Source organism: Boleophthalmus pectinirostris, unplaced genomic scaffold, assembly GCF_026225935.1.
Source record: "Boleophthalmus pectinirostris isolate CB_2022bp ecotype Guang Dong unplaced genomic scaffold, ASM2622593v1 HiC_scaffold_20, whole genome shotgun sequence".
NCBI classification, from domain to species: domain Eukaryota; kingdom Metazoa; phylum Chordata; class Actinopteri; order Gobiiformes; family Gobiidae; genus Boleophthalmus; species Boleophthalmus pectinirostris.
Genome location: NW_026571153.1, coordinates 10,926,797 through 10,949,736, shown reverse-complemented (window position 1 = coordinate 10,949,736; position 22,940 = coordinate 10,926,797). Strand labels below are relative to the sequence as shown.

The 22,940-nt window shown below is 38.5% G+C and overlaps 2 protein-coding genes across 2 annotated transcripts; one reads left to right on the top strand and one right to left on the bottom strand.

The window, feature by feature from the left end:
- Nucleotides 1–339: 339 nt before the first annotated feature.
- supt16h (SPT16 homolog, facilitates chromatin remodeling subunit) lies at nt 340–18,003 on the bottom strand. The gene is made up of 24 exons (XM_020936472.2): nt 17,541–18,003; nt 16,542–16,634; nt 15,944–16,114; nt 15,583–15,735; nt 14,997–15,143; nt 14,349–14,500; nt 13,598–13,770; nt 13,012–13,102; nt 12,851–12,924; nt 12,345–12,457; nt 11,960–12,025; nt 11,765–11,863; nt 9,268–9,383; nt 7,108–7,261; nt 6,518–6,645; nt 6,167–6,429; nt 5,731–5,849; nt 4,886–5,124; nt 3,602–3,677; nt 3,347–3,516; nt 2,829–2,958; nt 1,988–2,114; nt 1,396–1,470; nt 340–867 (listed from the first exon to the last, which is right to left on the bottom strand). The coding sequence occupies exons 1-24, from the start codon at nt 17,604–17,606 to the stop codon at nt 767–769; spliced, it is 3,096 nt and encodes a 1,031-aa protein (XP_020792131.1). The 5' UTR covers nt 17,607–18,003; the 3' UTR covers nt 340–766.
- Nucleotides 18,004–18,499: 496 nt separating this feature from the next.
- On the top strand, nt 18,500–21,442 carry ift46 (intraflagellar transport 46 homolog (Chlamydomonas)). The gene is made up of 4 exons (XM_020936505.2): nt 18,500–19,062; nt 19,272–19,440; nt 19,803–20,057; nt 20,848–21,442. Exons 1-4 carry the CDS (start codon nt 18,839–18,841, stop codon nt 21,205–21,207), a joined length of 1,008 nt encoding a protein of 335 aa, XP_020792164.1. The 5' UTR covers nt 18,500–18,838; the 3' UTR covers nt 21,208–21,442.
- The last annotated feature ends 1,498 nt before the right edge of the window (nt 21,443–22,940 follow it).

The following is a 22,940-nucleotide window of genomic DNA, read 5'->3' as shown; positions in this document are numbered from 1 at the left end:
TATGTAGATGATGACATAAATACGATAAGATAATTAAGCATACGTACTGGGCTTCCGTGCATTTTGGGGCTTTCCACTTCTGTTTCCTGGAGACTGAACACAATCTTAACCAAAGTAATTTTACTTTCTCAAACTTAACTCAAACCTTTTTCACATATATTTCAATTTAAATCCTTTATTATACCAAAAATGTGATTTAGTGTCATATCGACCTGATTGTTCGAAAGCCTCATCACTGCACCCTGCTGTAGGACCATTCCATATGGCCATGGACACAAGCAGGTCACCAGGAAAGTTATAGTGCAACTTTAACCATTAAAAGACACACTTACAGCCAAGTACAATGTCATTAAATTTTATTACAAAAACAAAACAGGATTTTCAACAACAAAACTACTCAGAATGACAAAGGAGAAAGAAGAGAAGTGCTGTGGTGTGAGCCTGTGTGCAGCTTACAAACCCCATTTTAAAAAATAAACTCAAAATGTTGATCTTTACAGAGGAAAAGAACGCGCAATGATACGATTAGACATAATAGGAGGAGCTGTGTACATATAAAACTGTCAAGATATGTCCTTTTGTTTTATTACAATTAATTTTAAGAAATATATTTAACAGAAAATTGACAATGTCTGCAATAAAAACCCACTTGCACACAGACGCACGCCATGGTGAGGAGGGGGAACAAAATGGTAGAGATGACAGGAAGAGGAGAGTTTTGGCAGTTTGTGAAGAGTAAAAGGAAAAATAATTTTTTTTTTTTTTTTTAAGATCGCCGTTTCTTTTTGCTGGGAGGAGCAACGACAGGGCGACCTTTTCTCTTTCTGTTGGATGTGTCTTCATCCTCGTAGTGGCTCTCTTTGTCGGCTGTAGACAAAACAAAACAGAACAAGTATTAGAATAATACATGATTGTTTTGTTTTTTTCCCCCATTTTTTAGTACTATAGTACCTGTGGTAAATATTTTTCATAATTTTACACTGTTCAAGCGGAAAGAGGAAAAGTACAGCAACACAGGAAGTATAGGTTATTTATAAAACACATAATTTAAAGCTTTGTTTAACAAAATGAAAGGTCCAATTGTGTAATTTGGACAGGTTTTGGACCTTGTTAGCATTACGGCTGCAGTGAAATAGTTATGGCATTACTTCTATGTATTTCACAACAGCCATGTCCAACCAGGAATTAAAAATAAATAAATAAAAGTTTGGGTGGGAACGGACATGTACACCCCACACACATAAACACCACAAAATATTAATGGTTTCTTTAAGATTTCCATTTATTCTTGAACTACTTTGTTGTTTAGTGGTAAAAGTTCTGGAGACCATTATAAAACTGTAGGAAAGGTGTGTTGTCATTTGAGCTTTTCTTTTGAAAGAGTTGTGCCGTTACCTTTTCTGGCCTCCTCTTCGAGTTCATCCCAGTCTTTGCCACTCTCCTCTTCACTGCCCAACGACGCGCTATAATCTGAAACACAGTAAATTTACATTAGTTCAGCAGATCATAGAACAGACTGTATTCACCTTCTAGCCAAAAGAAAATCCACAAATGTTGAACATGGTCATGTTTAAGCCCAGGAGCTCACAAAACTAACAGGTGCTCAATATAACATATTCTGAGATGCCTGACAGAAATATTCCATCTTTTTATTTGATCACGGGCGTGTGTTCTGTGAGCAGAATTGCCTTTACACAGATATGTCCTTCATCTTGGCCTGTTGGTCTCCATGAATATGGAAAAGTTTGAAGCCACACTGGAACGTCCAGAGAAAGCAACACAATCTCCGAGACAAAGCAGGCGGCCTCTCATCCAAAAAAGTTTTAGTGCTTAGTGCACCTTTGACAAAGTTAATTTTGCATTAAGCTCCACCAGGCGTTTTAAGATGAAAAACAGCAAAAAATGGGAGAGTTGAGAAGCAACAAAACCAGCATAATTTAAAATACAATTTAGAAAACCAAAGGACAGATAGCAGTGATGTGTTTACCTGAGTCCTCAGTCTCATCACTGTAGTCTTCATCGCTGTCCTCCTCTTCCTCTTCCTCTTCATCGGCTGAAGGGTTAAATGTCTCATCCTCCATCTCAGACTCTGACTCCTCTTCAGCTCCACTGCCCTGGGAGGAAAATGTATGTAGGTTTGTTGAGTTAACCCAGAATGCAGCAGCAGTACACTTTTTTTTTTTTTTTAATGAACTGTATGTTCCTGGTGTTTTTTTTTTTTTTTAAAAGTACTACAATCATATCTGTACCCGTGCTGCCAGTGCCTTAACCTGCACACAGAGCACAGGACATACGTTTTTTTTTCATTCCAAATATATGGAAAGGCTACTGAGCTGCAGAGGCTGCACTAGCATGGATTAGTGACTGACTGCAGGTGTCAGGGTTTAGACAGAGACCATTCAGATCATTTTAGGTTTAAACCAACTGGATTTCAGTATTTAAGTGGCAACCCAAATGCGACACTCATGTTGGGCTCATTCTGCTTTCTGATTGGAGAAAATCTGAGGGGAAAAAAAATAAAAATAAAACACCCACCAGCATTATCTTGTATATAGTTCCTTTAAATGAACAGAAAGGTGAGCCCATAATCATGACTTTAAGTTCATGTAAAGTTAATGAGATGAAAACATCATAGCATTGTTAAAACCTTAAATTCAAAGTATTTTTTTATTTAATAGGCCGTTTAATAATATGAAAATGATAATGGGGGAGAGGTTGTGAGACATATGATCTAATTCAGTCTGTGAAAAGAACAAATAAACAAACAAATGTAATCCCGCAAAATAGAGAAATATAGACATAGGTAAATTGTTAGCATAGCTCTGTACCTCGCTCTCTGGGTCAAGGAAGGACCACCCGCCCTGATCAAAGAATCCCTCTGGATCGTCAACGATGGTTTTCATGATCTTGGTCCAGTTCAAAGACTGTACTCCCTCCGTGTACTTTATGTCACAGGAGCTAAACGAAAGCAATATGTGGTTAAAAGAGCCTGGACGAGATGTTTTTTTCTTTTTGAGCAAACTCTTTCTTGCCCCAGTACAGATATATTGTATAAGCTCTTGAGATCAACGATATGAGGAAAAATATATTACAATTTTCTGACAAAGATTAGGATAAAAGTGTGAAACTCTTCCAGAATAATTGACTAAGAATTGACTGAAACAAAGCGACAAATGTTTTGGGGTGTTTTGAGGTTAGCCATGTTTAGGCAAAATGAAACAAGAATATTTTGTTGATTCAAAATTTTAATTTGAGTGTGACTGATCTTGCAGCCTTATTGTTAACCAAGTCTTAATTTAAAAAAAACATAAGGGACAAATATTTAGAGAAAAACTGGTGTCCATACTTGAGCCACTCCTTTATGGGGTCGAGTGAGTTGACTGGCACGGCGTTGATCATCGTAACTTTCTTGCTGTAATCTTTGTAAACGATCACAACATCAAAATTTTTCAAATGAAACTGCACTCGCTCGAAATGTACCAACTCCACCTCGTCCAGAGTCACTACGAATGGAGGCTGCCAACAAACACAGGACAAAACGGACAATTTACCACAAATATTATTCACTTGATTACATTTTCCATACATTCATAGCACTCACCCACTCAGTGACATTGACCAGGGAACTCGACGTGGGCTGTAGCATGCATGTACTCCTGTAGGGGGCGCCCTGGAATCTGGAAATTGATAATACAGTTCATTTCAGATCAGGGCCCAAAAAAGGTGAGTGCGATCCAAACTGAATACGGGTTACATCTGGTGGTAGGGTCATTTCGAGAGGCTATTTTTAAAGAACAATTTAGTTGATACTTTTATGTGAAGTTAGAGAACCACTGATCTATCAGTAAATACCACAGACTAGGACTGGAACTAATGATTATTTTAGTAATCAACTAGTCCAGCTCCTCCACTTCTCCTCCACTTCTCCTCCACTTCTCCCCCACCTTTCAAGTTAGATGCACATTTATTTCACTTCACTTTTTCCAAACTTTAACACAGATCACTTCCATCAACATTAGTCCCATCAAAAGGAAATAACTGGGGCAGGGTTTAGTGTTTTCGGTTCAAATATCTCTACAAGTCTATATGGCTACGTTTAGACTGCAACCTGAAGTGACCCAAATCTGATTTTTTGTCCCTATGCATTTTGTATCTGAGCTTTTAATGACAGTCTGAACGACACAGATATGATTTTTTTCAAATGCGCCCCAGGCCACTTGGATATGTGCTCCTAAAACTGATACATATCTGATCTTTTTGACATGAGACTTCAGTCTGAACGGCCAGGTCACGTTCATTCCACCTACATGTCAGGCACGGAGTCTCGTCAATGGAGGGAAAGCGAGGTTAGCGAGTTTATTAATATTTGGGGGGGATTTGCTGAATTTAGGACAGATAGGAGGGGTCTTATCGGAACTGGGCAGTTTCTAAAATGATGGCCAAAGAAATGTCAGAGTGCGGCTACAGACGGTCCTGGCTTCAATGTCAACAAAAAATAAAAGCGCCTGCGAGCCAAATACAACAAATGAAGTGGCTGTGGATGTGTAACCTGTCCTTTTTACAAAGAACTGGACCGTATTTTGGGGGACAAGCCCAGCGTTTAGTTAACTTCCGTAAACATTGAGCATGATCGCCGTGTGTGATGTCGTCGTGTCCTCCAATGCGCATGTGGGACACTTTTGGGGTGTGTAGAGTTCACACTGGAGATCACATACACGTTGCATTTAATTGGAAATGTGAAGGACCTCGCAAAAAAATCTGCATTGAGCATTAAGCCCTGCAGTCTGAACATACCCTAAGTGGAGGAGTCTTTTAGCTAGAACTGTTTTGTCGAGCCCCTGTAATGCTGTGATGCCTTTCCCCACAGCCTTGCATCTGCTCTTACCCCAGGTCTCTGAATGGCACCTCAAACTCCAACTCCTCCTTGGTGAGCGTCTCCACTTTCTCAATAAAGTTTTTGAAGGCGGACTTTAGTTTGTGCCTCATTTCTCGCTCCATCTGCTCCGCGTACAGGTCGTCGCGGTCGTGCATGTGCTGATGCTTCCCCAGGTCTGTGGTGATCTCTCCCACCTCTGTGTAAAACTGAACGTCCGTGTGTCTGCGCTTCCCAAACATGATGGCGTTCTGCAGAGAGGGGCAATGCAGAAATACTGGTGTTAAATATGTTAGAAAATTAGAATATATCAATCAAATATGGCTGAAAGATTTGAAAAATATTGAATAGCAATTTCCAGAGAAGATGTGGGATTTTGTGTATGTCTGCTCTGCCAAAAATATTTTAAATGTAATGTTTATTGTGCCTTTTTTTTTTTTTTTTTTTTTAAGTAAGTAACAGAAAACACTTTAGTAAGTTAGTATTTACAAATGAGTTAGAAAAGTTACTTATTTTTTGTAGTACAGAATAAAAAAAAGTTCCCCATTGGTAAAAAAAACTACAAAAAAAAAAAAAAACAAACAAACAATTTAATAATTTTTGAATAAATCAATATAGTAATTATTGTGAAAGGCCTGGCTGGAAGATTAAGAAAAATAGTTGCCTTTTTTTTCCTGGACAAGATTTTCCAATTAAGTTCTCAAAGCAAGATTCAGTTCATTTAAAGAGTTGAACCTGAACTTATAAACGCAAGAGTCCCACACACTTCAGAACATGTGTAGAGGTGTAAACTTAGGGTTGGCGGCTTTTTCCAATTTCACTGGTTTATCTTGACTCTCTAACAGAGGAGCACTCACTTTGAGGTGGAAGTGCAGAACGATGATCATTTCTCCGTCACATGGCTGAAAAATGGCGTGTTTGATGTTATTGTACAAAATGTCCACTTTGTCTCCACGAACCGATGTGAACCTGAAACCTGCACAGACAAAACACAATGAGCTTAAATAGACTATCTCCTTTTTGCAATACATTCATATTTTATCTTCAACAGTGCAGCTTGAAAATGCATAAAAACACTGCACCCAATATAAACATTTTATTGACTGCCAGAAAGTGCACATCCATCTGACTATCACGTGTGGCATCAAAAACAACTATAGGGAAATTATTGAAGATTTGTGCCTTCAAAGGAATAAAGTATGATACACCAGCATTAAAAGAGGGGCATATTATGGAAAATAAACTTTTACTTTGACTAATCCTGTATTTTTAAGACCGGGGTGTGTTGCTTACCATTGGTGTGTGCCTCCAGCGAGCCCTGCATCCTCTTCTGAGCAATGTTTGGTCGAATATACAAGTCTTTGAGTTTGGGGTTACTTCGGTTCAGGTTTATAACAAGAGAGTCCTGCTTCACGATTCCCTCTTTCTCCTTCTCCTCCGCCTCTCGGGTTTTGTAGCGTTTCTGAACCTCTTTTATGATGCGGAAAGCATTTTGGAGATTTGTGGAGGGCACAGAGAGTTCACCAGGAGCTTTGAGGTTGGATGCTCGGTAAGTGCTGGAGAATAAAAATAGTGGAATGAAAAATTCTCAAACAGGACTTTGTATTACATAAATAATTTTTCAGATTTTCTGGTGAGTCTCACATTTCTTTGACAAAAGTGGCTTCTGGGTTTGGAAAGATGTTTCCTTCTTGTCGTCCCAGAGAGCTGCCCGGGACGTAGAAGTTAATCCTCAAATAGGTGTAGTCACCCTCTACTGACATACTGATGTTCTGCAGCAAAAACAAACCCGTACAATTATACAGAGGAAATTAAATGATAGAACACTAACATTATGTTATAATAATATCACTAATTAAAATAATTCAATTAATGTATGTTTTATTTGTTGTTTGACTTAATTTTACAAGTTTTACTTGTTCAAAAAAGGTGCACAATGAAATTTTTCAGGAAGGGGGAGGACCACCACCTAATCTCCATGAAGATGTTAAATAGTGAACCTTTAATTCCACTGAAAGCACACCAGTATTTATATTTAATATAAGTAACCCTACCATATGTCTAAATACAGGTATCAAAGTATCAATATTCAGTCTCCAAACAAAACACTATACTATCCCAGACCTATTAAGAATAAAAAACTATTATAGGGCCTTAATAAATGAGATTTTGAGAGAGATTTTAAAGATAAATAAGCATTTCATCCATTTTAAAAGAATCAGATGTGTAAGAACCTTGATGGTAGCGATGTGGAAAGGCGTGGCAATACCAAACACCGGCATCACAACTGTTTCGTATTTTTTGTCAATAAAAATCTTCATGTCCCTGATGTCCTTTTCTCTGGGCATCTGTGACACATTTTTGTATGAAACGTTCGACTTTCGGGCTCTGGAGAAGAAAACAGAAAAGAATGAATGATTGTAAATATGAAACAAGTCAGCAGCTACAGCACTGCTATTAATGGTACCAAGAGTAATTTTCAAATGTTTGAAGATGTTTTGATGAGCTTCTTTAGAAATATTAAAAAATTATTGTTTATGTCATTGCACACACAAATTTGGTAATAAAGTACAATGTCTACAAGACACTATCAAATAAGGTTGAAAGATTTGCTACATTTGAAGGTAGAGTTGACTAGCACAATTTTAGAATAAAAAATCTCAATGTTGTTCCAGTTCTTGGTGAAAATTTTAAATGAGGAGCATATAAACTAAGACTAAAATCTAAACCACTAAATATATACAAGAATCCCATGCATATAGCAGCATTTTATCATAAAATGTCAATATTTTGTTTAAATAATGGCTACATTAGCTATTTGATAATTTTGCCAATTCAAATTAGTTTCAATTGCAATATTTCCTATCCTTAAGTATGACATTCTTAGTAATAAAATGTTGATTTACAAATAAAAAAAGGACCTAAACTTGCAATGTAAACGTCCAAACAAGAATATAAACATTTCTGCACTGTTGTCCATTCAATCTCAAGACTTCTATAGCGGCACGTTTCAACACATTTCTAAAGTTATACAAAAAGTGTCATCTGATCATTGAGAGAATAAAAAAAATGCACTGTTATTATTAGAGTCCGACCGATATATCGGTTGGCCGATATTATCGGCTGATATGGGCGACTTTAGGCATATCGGCTATCGGCCGATATGCTTGCTGATAGGGGCCGATATTTCACGTGGGCATGTTATACCTCGTTATAAAGCTTAGACTCTCTACATTCTGTTCATTTAATCCAATTTACAGACAGATAAATGTCCTAATATGTGGCTCCACATCAGTATTTATCTACGGAGTCATTCGTCTGTGTGTGTCCGTACTGTCCCTGAACACACCACAGAGTCGCGTCACTCACGTGTGTTTGTTTACACCTGCAGACACAGATCCAAACACTGAGATGATATTCTTTTTTACGGACAATCGGTTAACATAAACAGACTGTTTTCTATTGGTCTGTTCTAAAGTGACTATATTGGCCGTATATTTGCTCCTGGACCTGCACTGATATGTAAATGAGCTGTGAACAGACGTGTGAATTATGACATTTGCGCATATAATTAATTACTGCGGCGCGCACGTATTTACGGCTAAAGGCTAATAGCGCTACTTTCTTTACTAGTTATGGGTCCGTCGCGAACGAAATGACTCTTAGAACCGGCTCTTTGAAGGGAACGACGGGAGCCTGATCCTTATTGGGAGCCGTGTTTTCTCTTTTTCTCACTTTTTTTTTTCTTCACGCCGCGTGCAGATTCGTGGTTTGACAGCGGCAGCGGCTCAAAACGAAACTCTGAGAAATTTGCGTGTACGTAGGATTAAAAAAAAAATAAAAATAAAAAAACGAGCATATTTGACTGTAGTTTAGCATAAAATAAATAAGTCCCGGTTTAGTCCTTTTTCAGTCCTGGTTTAGACCTGGTTCAGTCCTGATTCAGTCCTGCTTTAGACGTGCTTTAGTCCTGCTTGCAACAAAACAATCTGAAGAGCCACTTGGGAACCAAAAGAACCAGCAGCTTTTAGTGAGCCGAGCCAAAAGAGCCGGTTCTCTAAAAAGAACTGGAATACCCATCACTAGTGTCTAGAATGTGATGCAAAAATGCCATTAAGCCAACCTACTGTCTGTAAATATGATGTAAAGAGGCAGAATAACAATAAATGTTGCCTAAATAAACCCAAATTAAAATCCACCAGAGCCAAACCTTTTTAAACAATTCAACATTTACAGTGAATTTTTACATCACTAAATATATCGGCGATTATATCGGCAGCGCCAACTCCCATTATATCGGTTTCATATCGGCCACAGCAAAATCCATATCGGTCGGGCTCTAGTTATTATCCCCTTCTCCACATCGCCCCGCTCAGGCCGCTTTGTGCACTCACTTCTGGATCTGCTGCCCTCCCTTCTGCTCCGTCAGTCTCCGCTTGGCCTCTTCATTTAAACTGTTGGCTAGTTCTTTTTGATGAGCCCTCCTCTTTTCCTCCGCCGTCATCTCATTCTGTGTTTGAACCCAAACAAAAAACATCGTAAGTCATTTGATTTGTTAGATTTAAATGAAATGTCAAGTTAATAAGGTGCATTTCCATAAACTGCTAAAATAAATGACAGGGCCAGAGGTTTTGGTCCCCTCGTAGACTGAAGGTACTGTGGGGAGCTGCCAGAAATGCATACTGAAATTATTAGAATTAAATTAAATTAAGACAAAACATTCCAACCATATTTTAGAAATCTTTGTGGCGAAATAATTTTTAATACACTTCCCATTGTGTCGCAACACTTAAAAAGGTTGACCTAGATATGCATGAAGGCAATTGCAAAAAAATTTTTCCTCAAAACCACAAGGTTGTTATGGCCCTTTTCTTGCACAAAAACCTTCTTTTCAACATAGTAATACAGCAGTGTTAATTTTGTCTAATACAGTGGTTCAAACACTCTTTTGTAGCCCCTACTTCTACTTTAAGAAAATGTCTGTGGAAGCTGGATACATCTTACAATATCTAATACTTAAATGAAAATAAATAAAAAAAATATTACATGTGCCTCAATTAAAACCGTGAAGATCCAAATCATATATTAAATTCAAATAAAGACAAGATGCCATTTAATTTGTTCCAAAACTCTCCATACGTATCCCCTGTGTAATTACTGGGGGTACCTGTACCAGTTTGGGAACCACTTTTTTTTTTTTTTTTTTTTTTTATAGTTTTGTCAGTTTAATATTTTAGTTGATGAAAAACAAAATTGTCTTTTGGCTTTTAGCCTTCAGTGGCTTATATTTACAAAGACTTAAGAATTCTGATCAAAATGAACACTGGTGACCTGCTGAAGAAGCCTTTTTCATTAGGAACAGTTTTTGTGGCGTCTCGTTGATGGAAAAGCATTTATTGACTTTATTTACAAATAAACGATACAGCGATGGATCAGCCACACTCATGCGTTTAGATGGGGGTCAGACACAACGGTGTTAAACCCAAACTCCACTGGATCTGTGTAAATACAAGTCTGCTCCACAAACACCACAGCAATTACACGCACATTTTAGTGAATGAGAGCAGACTTGTAAAGAGTGTGAATGCAACTCATGATCAGTCAACTAGTCATCATTATTATTATGAATATTATTGTGTATTGATTATTTAAGCTTATATTATCAACTACCTGTAAATAAAATATGGTAATATGGTAAGTTTCAAGATACCATTTGTGTATTATTGATAAAAATGAGAAATTGATTATTCTTTGGCATTCTCTTTGTTCTAAAGGTTTTAGCGTCTGTACAGCCCAGATAATGAAAAGGATTATGACAATAAGATTACAATGATCAAATTTCAGTATCAAACTTTATATTATCAACAATTAGTTGACTACAAAGATGATTAATGGTTTGTAGCAGTAGGCTTCATCTCTGCTCCGCCTGTAATGAGTTTCTCTCCAGTTTTTTCGCTAATCATCTCCCTGCGCCTCAAAATGATTATTCCCTCCTACGCTCTCACAATGTTTTCCGTGATAATGTTCCTTCTTATTTTGGCATACTCCACATTTTAGCATTTTACAGTGTTCACTAAAGACTGGACTGTGACCGATCCAGTGGAGTTAGTGGCTTTCAGGCGAAGTTTTCTTCAGAGGTGACGAGACTGAAGCTGATGTGAGAGTAGCGGAGAGCGGTCATACTCACCTTTCCCACGAGCTGAGACAAAACACACACAGCACTCTGTTAATGACGTGTTTAAATACAGGCTCAAACAACAGGACAGACCCCGGAGAAAATGTCAGGAGACTCATGTTAATTTGGAAAAGGTGCCGTAAAAAGTACATTTAACTCCAAACTTTCTCCAAACCAACAATATTTATGTTGAAATGCATTTAAATTATTTTAATTATAGCACTGCGTCTGATTTAATTTAAAGGCACACTGTGCAACTTTTGGTAGTGGATTGAAACTGATTTTTTGATGCGTTGCGTTGCCTGAAATGATCCAAAAAAAAAGGCATTTAATATTCATGCATTATGTATTTATTCAATTGCCTGCTTTTTCATGGCTAAAAACATTCTGTTAGTGGGCTTGCCTCTACATAGATCTGACCAGTAAGGAGGAAACAGATTTAATGCCATACTGTGAAACATTCCAGGCATAACAATGGCATCCCCAGAGAAGCATGCAGGTTACAAAGTGCTCCTTAAATACTTCATACATTGAATCAATTGTGAATTTGAATACCCATCATTACATTGTAGAAGCCACAGCACAAAAAAACCAAACAACTTCATAACTTTAATAAAAATGTGTGTAACCTTGGGAGAACCAAATATTTGTAACTTTCACAATGTATCTTCACTCTACCGAATCAGATTAAGTGTATTTTGTTTTGTTGGACTGACCCTGGTGCGGTCTGCGAGCAGGGCTGCACTCCGAGCTCCTTTCCCCAAAAGCTCCTCTGCATCGTCCCCTTCCTCCTCCTCGTCCTCCTCATCATCGTTCTGGAAAAATACCATACCATAAAAATTAAGAATTGAAAAGTCCTACAGCAGATATTAAAAGTGTTTTAACAAATTTAGCTGAGCAGATAAACGTACCTTTAAAAAGATTCCCACATTTTTTATCTTTTTCTTCACAGGTGTAAGAACTGTGGCTGCTTCTTCCTGTGGTGAAAATAAAGTTCAATATTTAATGAAATCATTGCAAGAGAAAGCTCAAGGGCTCCATCTTCTGGGGAAATGAGGGAGAAGTAACTTGAACAGCAAGATCCCGGTTTGTTCGACTGAGGTTTAAGGATACCACAAAATACTGTAAAAGCAAAACTATCCTCCAAAAAGTTAACCTAAATGTAAGGGGTCTGTAAATTTGGATTTCATAATAACCATACACAAAATTTAGATATTGTAAATTTCTTTAGCTGCACTTTTTAAATAACAGATGAAACTGTTAAAATATTGGAGGTATTCAAGTGTAAATTTTCACCTCGTTGATCTGAACTGTGTCTCCGATGAACAGAGCGTACTTTTTGTCCTCGTCTTTCTTTCCCTCTTTGTTCACCAAATCAGTGAAGCCCAAACTGATGTTCAGCACCATGCCTGAAACAGAGGAAATGCACATTACCACCACAAAGGGCTGTGTAATTGATCAATTCATTTGATCAATAATCAGTTTAGGTCTTTTTAATGGACAGTCTAAAGCCAATCTTCTGAACAGAGCTCCAAACCACATATACTGACAGACTTCTTACCAAATTTTGATGGCAGCTTTTCATTGTTATTTCTGTTATTTTACTCCACTTAGTAGTAAACAATTACGGTTTAGGTATATCATTACTGCATATCACAAATATTTAATACTTTTTGTGCCATTATTGTAATTTGGTGTTGCAACACTAAAAATTCTCTATTATGGGACAAATAAAGCTAGTCTTTTTTGCATTTCATTCAGGTTCAAGATCGATGAAAATCCTGGTCATTAGCTTTACTCACCTCTCTTTAGTTTGTACTGGTTTTTACTGTTCAGCACCAGAGAGCCTTCTCTGAACTCAATGCCCATGGCAAATCTACAAAATCAGGCAAAACCAAAAAGCGTTTGAATAGAAAATCAAATTTAAAAAATATATATTACAGCAAAATGACTGGAGACTTACCCCAGATTTTTGGTCAGTTTGGAGGAGAGATCTGGCTTCTCCTTCTTCACATATTCAAACACCGCGTTAGAGGCGTCACCGATCTTCACCCCTGTGACAAGGCAACACATTTAATAGTTTAATATTGCACATTTTAATCTTCCACTTGTTTAAACAACCATGTTAGGGATGGGTGATATATCTGTTCCAATATAATATATGAGGGTTTCCAAGGTAAAAATTGGTTCAACATTCAACATTTTTAAAATATGTGTTGTAAGCTGCTCCAGTCTGTGTCAGTTTGTTTTCTGTTCAAAAAGACAAGTCTGATGCTCTGACTCATGAGTAAAAATGGAAAAAGAGCAGCACTTAGCCAAAAAACATGACTGCATATTTACACAATCATGCAACTTTTATTTTAAATCCCAGATAAATATATTATGTTTTTTTTTTTTCAAATATGTATCTGCTCAAAATATAAAATTCATTTGGACCATCACTAAACCATGCAATTTTTATTTTCAAGTGAGTTGGTGCACAAACCTGTATTTCCACTGAATCAGTAAGCCATTTTTGAAAACTCTAATCAGTCAGTCCTTGAACGCACCATGCTTGAGTTCCTTGAGCAGCTCCTCCTCCACCTGAAGCAGGAAGTTGTAGTTGTCCTGCATTTCCTGTGTGGGGTCCACCATCAGAGTCCGGACCAGGTTTGAACAGTACGACTTGTACCTGATACCCATTGCGCACGTGATGGCTCCAAAGTGCATGTGGTTCTTATCACTGCAAAAGAAAAACACTATTACTCACACAAAAAGGCCAATGCCAGGGTTAAAGACCATAACAATGCCCCTGATTAAAAAAAGGACAGTTTGTGATAAGTTATCCATTTCCCTGAGGGGTGAAGCCAGCTGGAGGCTCTGCTGAAGCTCTGTTACTGAAGTTAGACCTTAACGTGAGTTTTGGTTTAAGCAATCTGACGAGCTGACTACAACAGAAGTTCTGATTTCTGAGGATTAAACAACGAGGGTCAAAGCATTACAGTTTTAAACACACAGACATAAAATCTAAAGTACTGCCTTTTTAGGAGGTAAATGCTTCTTCTGAAAGCTTACCCTTCACTCACTCAGAGCCTTACAGACGCTCACCTATAGTAGTGGGTGGGGAAAAAGCGTGTGTTCCATTTTACCAAAATGGTAAACTGTCACAGGAATGACATTTAGATTTTTATCACCATATCCATGACACAGAGAACTTAGCCCAAATCTATACTTCAGACATAACTACTTGCTCTCTTCTGCATCAAATTTAGATTAACAATGTTACGTGAAAAGCAGCAGTTAAACAAAGGTCCCTGGTACCTGACAACGCTGAACTTGAGGCTGTAGTTTCCTCCGCTTTGAATGATCGGAGGGTAACACATCTCCACTGTGGATGGATCTGCTCCTCCTAGGTATTTCTTCTCCTCAATCGCCTTCTCCACAGACTCCGCCAGCTTACTGTGACGCACTTTCTGATGGACAAAATAAAACAGCAATTATGCCGGTGTCTCAATTACTCATTATTGTTAAACAACCGATTCATATATTATAGGATTCACAATTTGATTCACAGGGGAAATGACATGGGACACAACTGACAATATAATAGAAAAACAACAGGCAAAAGATTTATAGTGCACCTTTTATCACTTTTCTAGAGGACGGTTTGCCACCTGCCACTGTCTGTTACAGGTAAGATCAGTAGAGTGGCAACACTGCTCAGAGTAAGAAGTTTTTTGAAGAAGCTGACCAATAAAACGCATCTGTAAGTACTAAGCAATAATGTTTCCGTGCAGACAAGCAGGAAGTAGACCTCTGACCAGAAAAGTTATGCAGTGTTCCCCTTACAGCCCTTTGTTTCAGATGTACACTGTAAATTCATCTACCATTTAAATAAAGAAATCAATTCATCACAATCAAATCTAATTACAACCCAGACCAAATAAATAAACTAAAAATATTTTTTACCTCATCCGCGTCGACAATCTCCATGACACGTTCCTTGAAGAACTTGGAGTAGACTTCACTGGTGATGGCCGCTGCCTTCTTCATGAGGTTCAGCTCCTGGTCCTCCTTCACCGCCATCGTGTAGGCCACCACTGCACTGATGTCCACCTGAAAAAATATGACATGATCACACAAACAAACCTCTATATGGTCTACAAAACATGGATAATATTTTGCAAACACCATCAAATCGAATATAGAGTATGCCGTTCAAAGGTATTTCAATTTCTAAAGAAGGGTACATATGGGTGAGTTTTTGCACTTCTTTTGGTTAATGTTACATTTTTGTGCAATGAAACCCAACAAAAGTTTTGATGACCCACCTCTAAATTCCTAAGTAATTCCTGTATGAAATAGTAACATAACTTTGTGATTGTGCACATTTTTATTCCCTGAATCAGACCCTTGGAAAAGTTTATATTTTTAATCCGAATGAGCAGCAATCACAATGAGTTAACTTGAATGCTTAAAGAGAAAATAATATACAATCATTATGCCAACTGTTAGAAAACTATTTGGCCATAACATTAAAAATGAGATGCAGTACCTTGTCCAGCCCCTCGGCGGTGAGTGTGTCATTCCAGCTCTTCATGTATTCTCCTGGAAATTTGTCCTTGATAAAAACGCCAACTGTTTTTCCTTCTTTGCTGCCTTTGATTGCCTCAATCATTTTATCAAAGTTGGCCTTGTTACTTTCATTCTAAAAGAAAACAGAACACAAAGAGATGTAATTAAAACAACTACCACTAGCAATAGAGATATGAACTACTACTACTACTACTACTAATGAAAAATATTTTTAAAAAGTAAATAAGTAACTATACATTTGAAAGTACAATTCCTATTAACAACCAGTTTAATGCAAACCAAAATCATTATAATGCATTTGAACCAACTCAGTGGCGTACTTTTTCTCTGGTGAGGAGGGTGATTGGTGGGACTCCGTTGGCGTTCTCGTTGCCTTTTGTGATGGCCACCTGTTTGAGGAAGTCCACCTTCTTTTTACTGGCAAGAAAAATTATCTTTGACTCACAAAATACCATGATCGTGTCTGTCAGCTCGTAGCCAAACAGCCAAGTCTGAAAATAAAAAAATATACATCATTAGGAATAGAGGCAATTTTATAATTTATCATAAGGCAGCAGTAAAGGTAAGTTACAGGACAAACTGCTATGATTGTAATACTAATTTTGTTACACTGTTAAACACAAATGAATTAAAGTTCTGACTCTGGCATTATCAGAAATAAAAAAGAATCTAGAAAACACAACTTCATTTAATTCTAAAAACATGTCAAAAGGAGCTTGTGAAAAAACTTTCGATTTCGTTAAATAGTTTGGTATTCTGTGGCAAGAAATGGGGGGGGGGGGCTTACAAAAATAACATTATGATGGCTTGGAATCTAATAACATGAATTGAGCTGCATTGTAAAAATGTGTTCTACTCCTAAATTAAATTAAAAAAAACCTAAAAAAAAAAACATTTGTTTCATCTTTCTGATCTTACCTGGATGGCAGTGGATTTGGCGTACACAATTTCCTCATCCACTCCAACAGATACCACAATGGCATCCACTTTACCAAATTCATCCTCTCCTTTCTGTAAAAAACAAAGAAACAAGCAAAAGGTTATTACAATGATTATGATCTAAAAAGATGAATAGTCACCAACAAGCAACTTTATGATACTTTAAGTATTAGGCTACATAATAATTCGTGCCAAAAATTTAGTTATGAACATGCAAATTAAGCTTATGACATGTCAATTTTAACTTGACAGAGGCCCAATAAATTATAGTCCAATGATTAACACTATTTTACCTCTTGTTTACTTTTGTGATTCAAACTGATTCACATTGAATAGTTAGGATTGGTAACTTTTACAACTTTGTGTGGGCCCATTTATTTGTAAAGAACCTTCTATTCTTTCTAAATACTGAATAAAGTAATTTCCAGGCAACACGGGAAGCTGCACATGCTATGGGGATGCTGCTGGTATTATTCACATGCTAATTTGCCAGCTATCATTAGCATACTCCGATTGTAAAAAATAAATATTGTCATAGGTGAACTAGGTGAATGGACCCGCCTTTAAAATAATGTTGTTTAGCAGTGGGGATGTTATAGTGGTCAATTAATCATATTATTTATATCTAAAGAGTAAGCAGAGCAAACTTGGCTGGCTAAAACAAGCTAACGGTGAATGGGGAATGCTAACATGAGGTAGCGCCAATAGTTTTCAAGTGAACAAGGTAGAAAACAAAAGCTGTGGGCAACTTGTGAGATAAAATAACGGGAGAAGTAAACACAAAGAAATGCAGATTAAGTATTTTCCATCGCGGGGCCATGCTTGATGCGAGAACAGGGAGTAAACATGCACCACAAGCCGCGTCAAGTGTCTCCCCGCTCGGAGTGAAAAGCTAAGTTAGCGTCTCAAACATGGGTTTCCCACGGCTGGATGGAGCCACGTTTTAGCCTGAATCTCACGCAGCGCCCCGGGGTTTACCTTCCAGTTGCTGTACAGCCGCTTTATCCGGCGGTAGTAGGCTTCCTTGTCCAGGTTTACCGCCATGGTGCTGCGTTCTCAGTGCCCCGCGGTGCCCCGAAACTCCAACTCCCGGCTTCGGCTCTCTCCTCCCCGCTGCAGGCCGCCGTCAACTCCTCCACTACTCACAAGAAGAAGCGATGCACTTTCTTTCCACGCCTGCTGCTGCTGCTGCTAGGATGCGATCTCTCACACGGCTACAACAAGCAAGCGACAAGATGCTACAGCTTCAATATATAATCTCTCCACAGATGCTTCTTCCCGCGTTGCGCATGTAAAATCTAACCAACAACCTTACACAACCCTTCTAAAATCTTTAAATTACATCAATAAAATATCAAATGCAGGGATGCAGACACATAAAATGAGCGAGCAGCCACGCTAAGTGTTATAATTAAGCGCTGGCTCTCCCCCCCTTCATCTCACTCACTCTGTACGTCTCTTCTCCCTCCCCTTTCGTTTTTTTAACATATAATTTTTACATAAACATAATTTTAACAATGCAAAAACGCACAAATTACAATAAATAATAACATTGCATTTTTTTATATTTTGATTTTATATCTAAAACTTAGGTAAATCGTATTTATTAAATAATATTTGGCTGGATTTATTTGTTTACTGCGTATTTTATTTTAGCGCCACCTGTCGGCAGTGAAAAACGCTGCGCTTTCCCGCCACGATGGGATTTCCCGCCATCGTCACCGAGCAGTTCTCGCATACGTCTGTCCTCTCGCGATAGCACGACTGAACAGGAACGAGATGTGGTGGTTCTAATTTTGTATATTTCTCTTAATTAGTTGATGTATATATATATATATATATATATTATTTTTTTTTTTTTAAATAATAATAGTTACTATGGTGTTCGCATACGGTTATCGTATTTTTTAATGCACACTTTTAAATTTGTGAAAAATCTAACAAAAACTAAGCAAAACAAAACAGGATGTGACTGCGTCCTCGTTGCTAGGATACGTGCATCGCCGCTTGATAGTTGCTACGTTAGCTTTGTTAGCTTCAGACTAAAATAACAGCAGCTTTATTCATTCCAGACAACAAAAAGAAGCACCAGATGACCCAGAGGTTATTGTAAATGAGTTGTGACTATTTTGGAGCACGTATGAACCCAGGAAAACTGAACTTTATTGGGTAACTCTGAAAAGTTTACATTTGTTAGCCGAAGCTGCTAGCAAGTTAACGTTAATGTCGGGCTCGTTTGTAACGTTGATGCTGTAGTTTAGACTAAACTCGGATAAATGAGTGCTCGAGCCAGGCGCGCTTTAGTCAAAAACCAGCATTATGACGAGAGTGTAGAGCTGCACGATGAGGACCAGGAGGTGGCCAGTGTCTACAGCCCTCCTCCCCGGACCACACAGCCGCTCTCCGCAACACAAAGAGGCCGAGCCCGGGGCCTGATGACCGCGGACAGCAGCAGCGACGAGGAGCAGCCGCAGAAGACCAAAGACCCCTCCGGCAACAAGTATGAATGAAAGAGATTATTCAAATTCACACAAATAAATCGTACATAGCAAATATGGGATAATATATGCAATTATTCTAACAGTCACCTAATACAAATTTGGTGTTGTCTTTTAGAATGGAAAAATACATTTAAAATAAAGTTATTATCAGTTCTATAACTGTTCTTCTCACACTAATCTTAACTTGTATCGTTGTGACCTCCCCCAGCCCTAAAACCAGACTGAGTCCTGAGACCGGACTGAGCCCAGATGATGAAGAGGAGGAGGAGTCCGAAGAGGAAGAGGAGACAGAGGATGATGATGATGAAGATCAGCCCAAAACCCCAGAGGGAGCGTATGACCCCAACGACTACGCCAACCTGCCTGTCAGCTCAGAGGTACCAACAGCCAATAGATTTCTTTGAAATCACAGTACTGAACCAAGAAAAGAATCAGGTGTGAACCAGGTCTTAACACACTGACTCAGCAATATAATAATAGTACTGGACTAAGTTAGAACTGAACCAAGACTTTACCAGGACTAAAACCAAACTGACCTCAGGATTAAATCAGGATATACTAGTTCTGAGCTGTCTAAACCAGGACTAAACCATTTATTTATGTATTTTTTGGAGACATGCAGGTGATGTCTCAGATCCAGAAAGTCAGTTATCATAGTTTTGAAACATCTGAATTTACCCATTATTTTTTGTTTTGTAGAAAGAGTTAAAATCATGGTCACTGTAACTGTTGTTCCCAGGGTAAGGAGCTGTTCCAGTACATCACTCGTTACACTCCTCAAACCATGGAGTTGGAGCATGTGTTAAAACCGTTCATCCCAGACTTCATCCCGGCTGTGGGTGACATTGATGCTTTCCTCAAAGTGCCTCGACCGGACGGGCGAGCTGATGGTCTGGGTCTGCTGGTCCTGGACGAGCCCAGTGTCAAACAGACTGACCCTACAGTGCTAACGCTGTGGCTAAGCGAGGAGAGCAAACAGCATGGAGAAATACAGGTACTGAGCCAGGATTGAACCAGGACTGCGCCAGACCCCACAGTTCTGACACTGTGACTAAGGAAGGAACAATTATTATTTGTTGATTAGTTGACTAGTCAAAAATAAACCAAATAGACCAAAAAAAAAGACACAAAGGGTCTATATTACTCAAAACATAACTTCATGTATTTTTGAGGAGGTACCATTATAACATGGCCTAAAGCTCACAAGAGTCAATTCTGCGTGATAATTATGCCACTGTCTTTCTTTTAAAATAATGGTAAAACATGTAAACACATGTCAAAAGACATTTTATTAGTCAACTAAACAGGATTAATCAAATTAATTTTTGCACCCCTGTTCAGAATGATGAAAAATTGGGATTGTTGGCATAGCAAGTAGCTATTTATAGGCCCTGTGTCTGATTAGTTTCCAAGTATTTAAGATAAATTTGTCTTGCCCCAGTACAGCTATATTGTATAAGCTCTTGAGGTCACAAAGAACCCACTGTCTACATATAAGTATAAAGCATTTTATTGTCCGTCAGGAATCAGAAAGTGCGCTTTAGCATGCTTGTTGTTGTTATCTTGACTCTGATGGCAAGACTGTGCTGGTCTCTTTGTGAAATTCATCACGATGAATAATTCAGATGCTTGGAATGCACCAGGTAAGTGAAGAATAACTTTGGACCACTGCACACTGTTTAAAACAAACTAATTCTTTTTCACATTTTTAAGACTCAGTTACACCATCTTGAAACGGATACTGTGGTTTATTGTAATGATTTGACTGGATCTCCTCTCTGCAGACACAGAAGGTGACGAGCGTGGCGAGCCCGGAGTCGAACCCTCGGCCTGTGGAGCGTTGGGTGGACAGCATCACGGCTCTGCACCGCTCCAAGCCTCCTCCCACCGTACACTTCTCCAAGGCCATGCCCGACGTGGACGCTCTGCTGCAGGAGTGGCCCCCCGAGCTGGAGGACCTGCTGACCCGAGTCCAACTTCCCTCCGCAGACCTGGACCTGGGACTGGACCAGTACGTGGACATCATCTGTCCCCTGCTGGACATCCCGGTGCACAGCAAGCAAACACGAGTCCAAGCGCTGCATCAGCTCTTCACCGTCTTCCTGGAGTTCAGGGACTCGCAGCACTTTACTCACAGGCACTAGACCAGGACTGGACCAAGACTGGACCTGTACTATGACTGGTACTAGGTCTAGGCCTACAATAGGACTGGGCTGGGACTAGACTAGAACACGACCGGGTCTGAACTAAATTGAAACTAAATTGGTCAGTTTAAGATCAGTAGTAAACCAGGACTAAACCAGGACATAATTCAGACCAAACCGAGACTGAACCAAAGCTCTATCAGGAACAGGAATAAAGAATGGCAGATAATTATAATGGAGTCTCATCATTTATGAACTAAGACTGAACCAGAGCTGCATCTTTAAATGTTTCCTTTAAAGGACCTGCACCTGATTTTTCCCATGTATTTGGGCAAAATTTGTCTTGCTCCAGACAAGATATTATATAAGCAGCTCTTGAAGTCACAATAAGTCCATTGTGTTCTGTCTGCATTAAATTACAAAGCGTTTTATTGTCCAAGCACCGGGAACTGAGTGAAAAGCTAGTTTTGTTTTACACATTTTTAAGACCATAAAAATCAGGTACTGTGCCTTTTAAGTAACATTTCACCTTTTTGTACAAAAGCTGTTTTAAATCGCAGCAAATGGACATACCAGTACACTTGGGGTTCAGTTTCCTCTTAGTCCACTTATTTATACAGTCAGTTGTCTCCTAAATGAGTGTGACATCATCTATAGAGTTCGGCTCCAGTCAAATGAAGCTCATGAGGCTAGCAGTTAAAGGAGTGAATTTGGAGTTCCATATTAGGAATAGGAATTGATTCCAGCAAAATAAAAACACCAGCATCATATAGAGTGGATAATTCAAACATTTTAAGACCAAAATGACACGGCTCACTGCATTAGTTAGACAGAGAGGGGTGACAAAAAGTCAATGGAGACAGAAGCTCACTTCTATTTCGAAGCTAGGTTCGCTATGTCCATTTATATAGAGAGACATTGTGGACTTTTCAAACGTCCATCCATCCATTTTCTTCCGCTTTATCTCGGGCCAGCAGCCTGAGCAGGGAGGACTAGACTCTCTGCTCCTCCACACACACTTCCTCCAGCTCTTCCAGGGGGATCCCTAGACGTTCTCCTCTCCAGTACTCTGGAATAGACCTTACTGGAGAGGCTGAGGAGTGTGATTCCCCTGTAGTTGGAACACACCCTCCAGTCCCCCTTCTAAAACAGCGGGACCACCATCCCGGTTTGCCAGTCCAGAGGGACTGTCCCCGACCGCCACGATGTTGCAGAGTCGTGTCAGCCAAAACAGCTCAGAGACTTAAGATATTCCTAATTCCTAAATCATCATTCAGAAAGTTGATACCATTTCAGGCAAATATAATCTTAAGTAATATAATGCAAGATGTATTGTCTACTATTGAAGTACTGGATGTGTTTAAACTACACATGGCAGATAATCATTTAGTTTGTTTCCCGTTTATTTATTTTATCTGTTTAAGTTTTATTATGTTCTTTTGTGTGTTGCCTTTTAGGTCTGCATTTTTATTAGCATTTTTTCTTTCTATTGGCAATTTTGTTCTAACCTGAAAATAAAAGCTATAGATACTTTGAATGTATTTCCTAACAAAAATATAAGTTATATTTTTACAGTTTCATGGTTAAAATTTTCAGTCCAGTCACTGTTTGTGGGATAATTGAACCTCAACTAAGACATTTAAAGACACGTTTTAATCACATTTCTTAAATTGTTGTCACAATATCGACTGTTTTATAAAAAACAATGTTTTTAAAATAAAATTTAAACAATG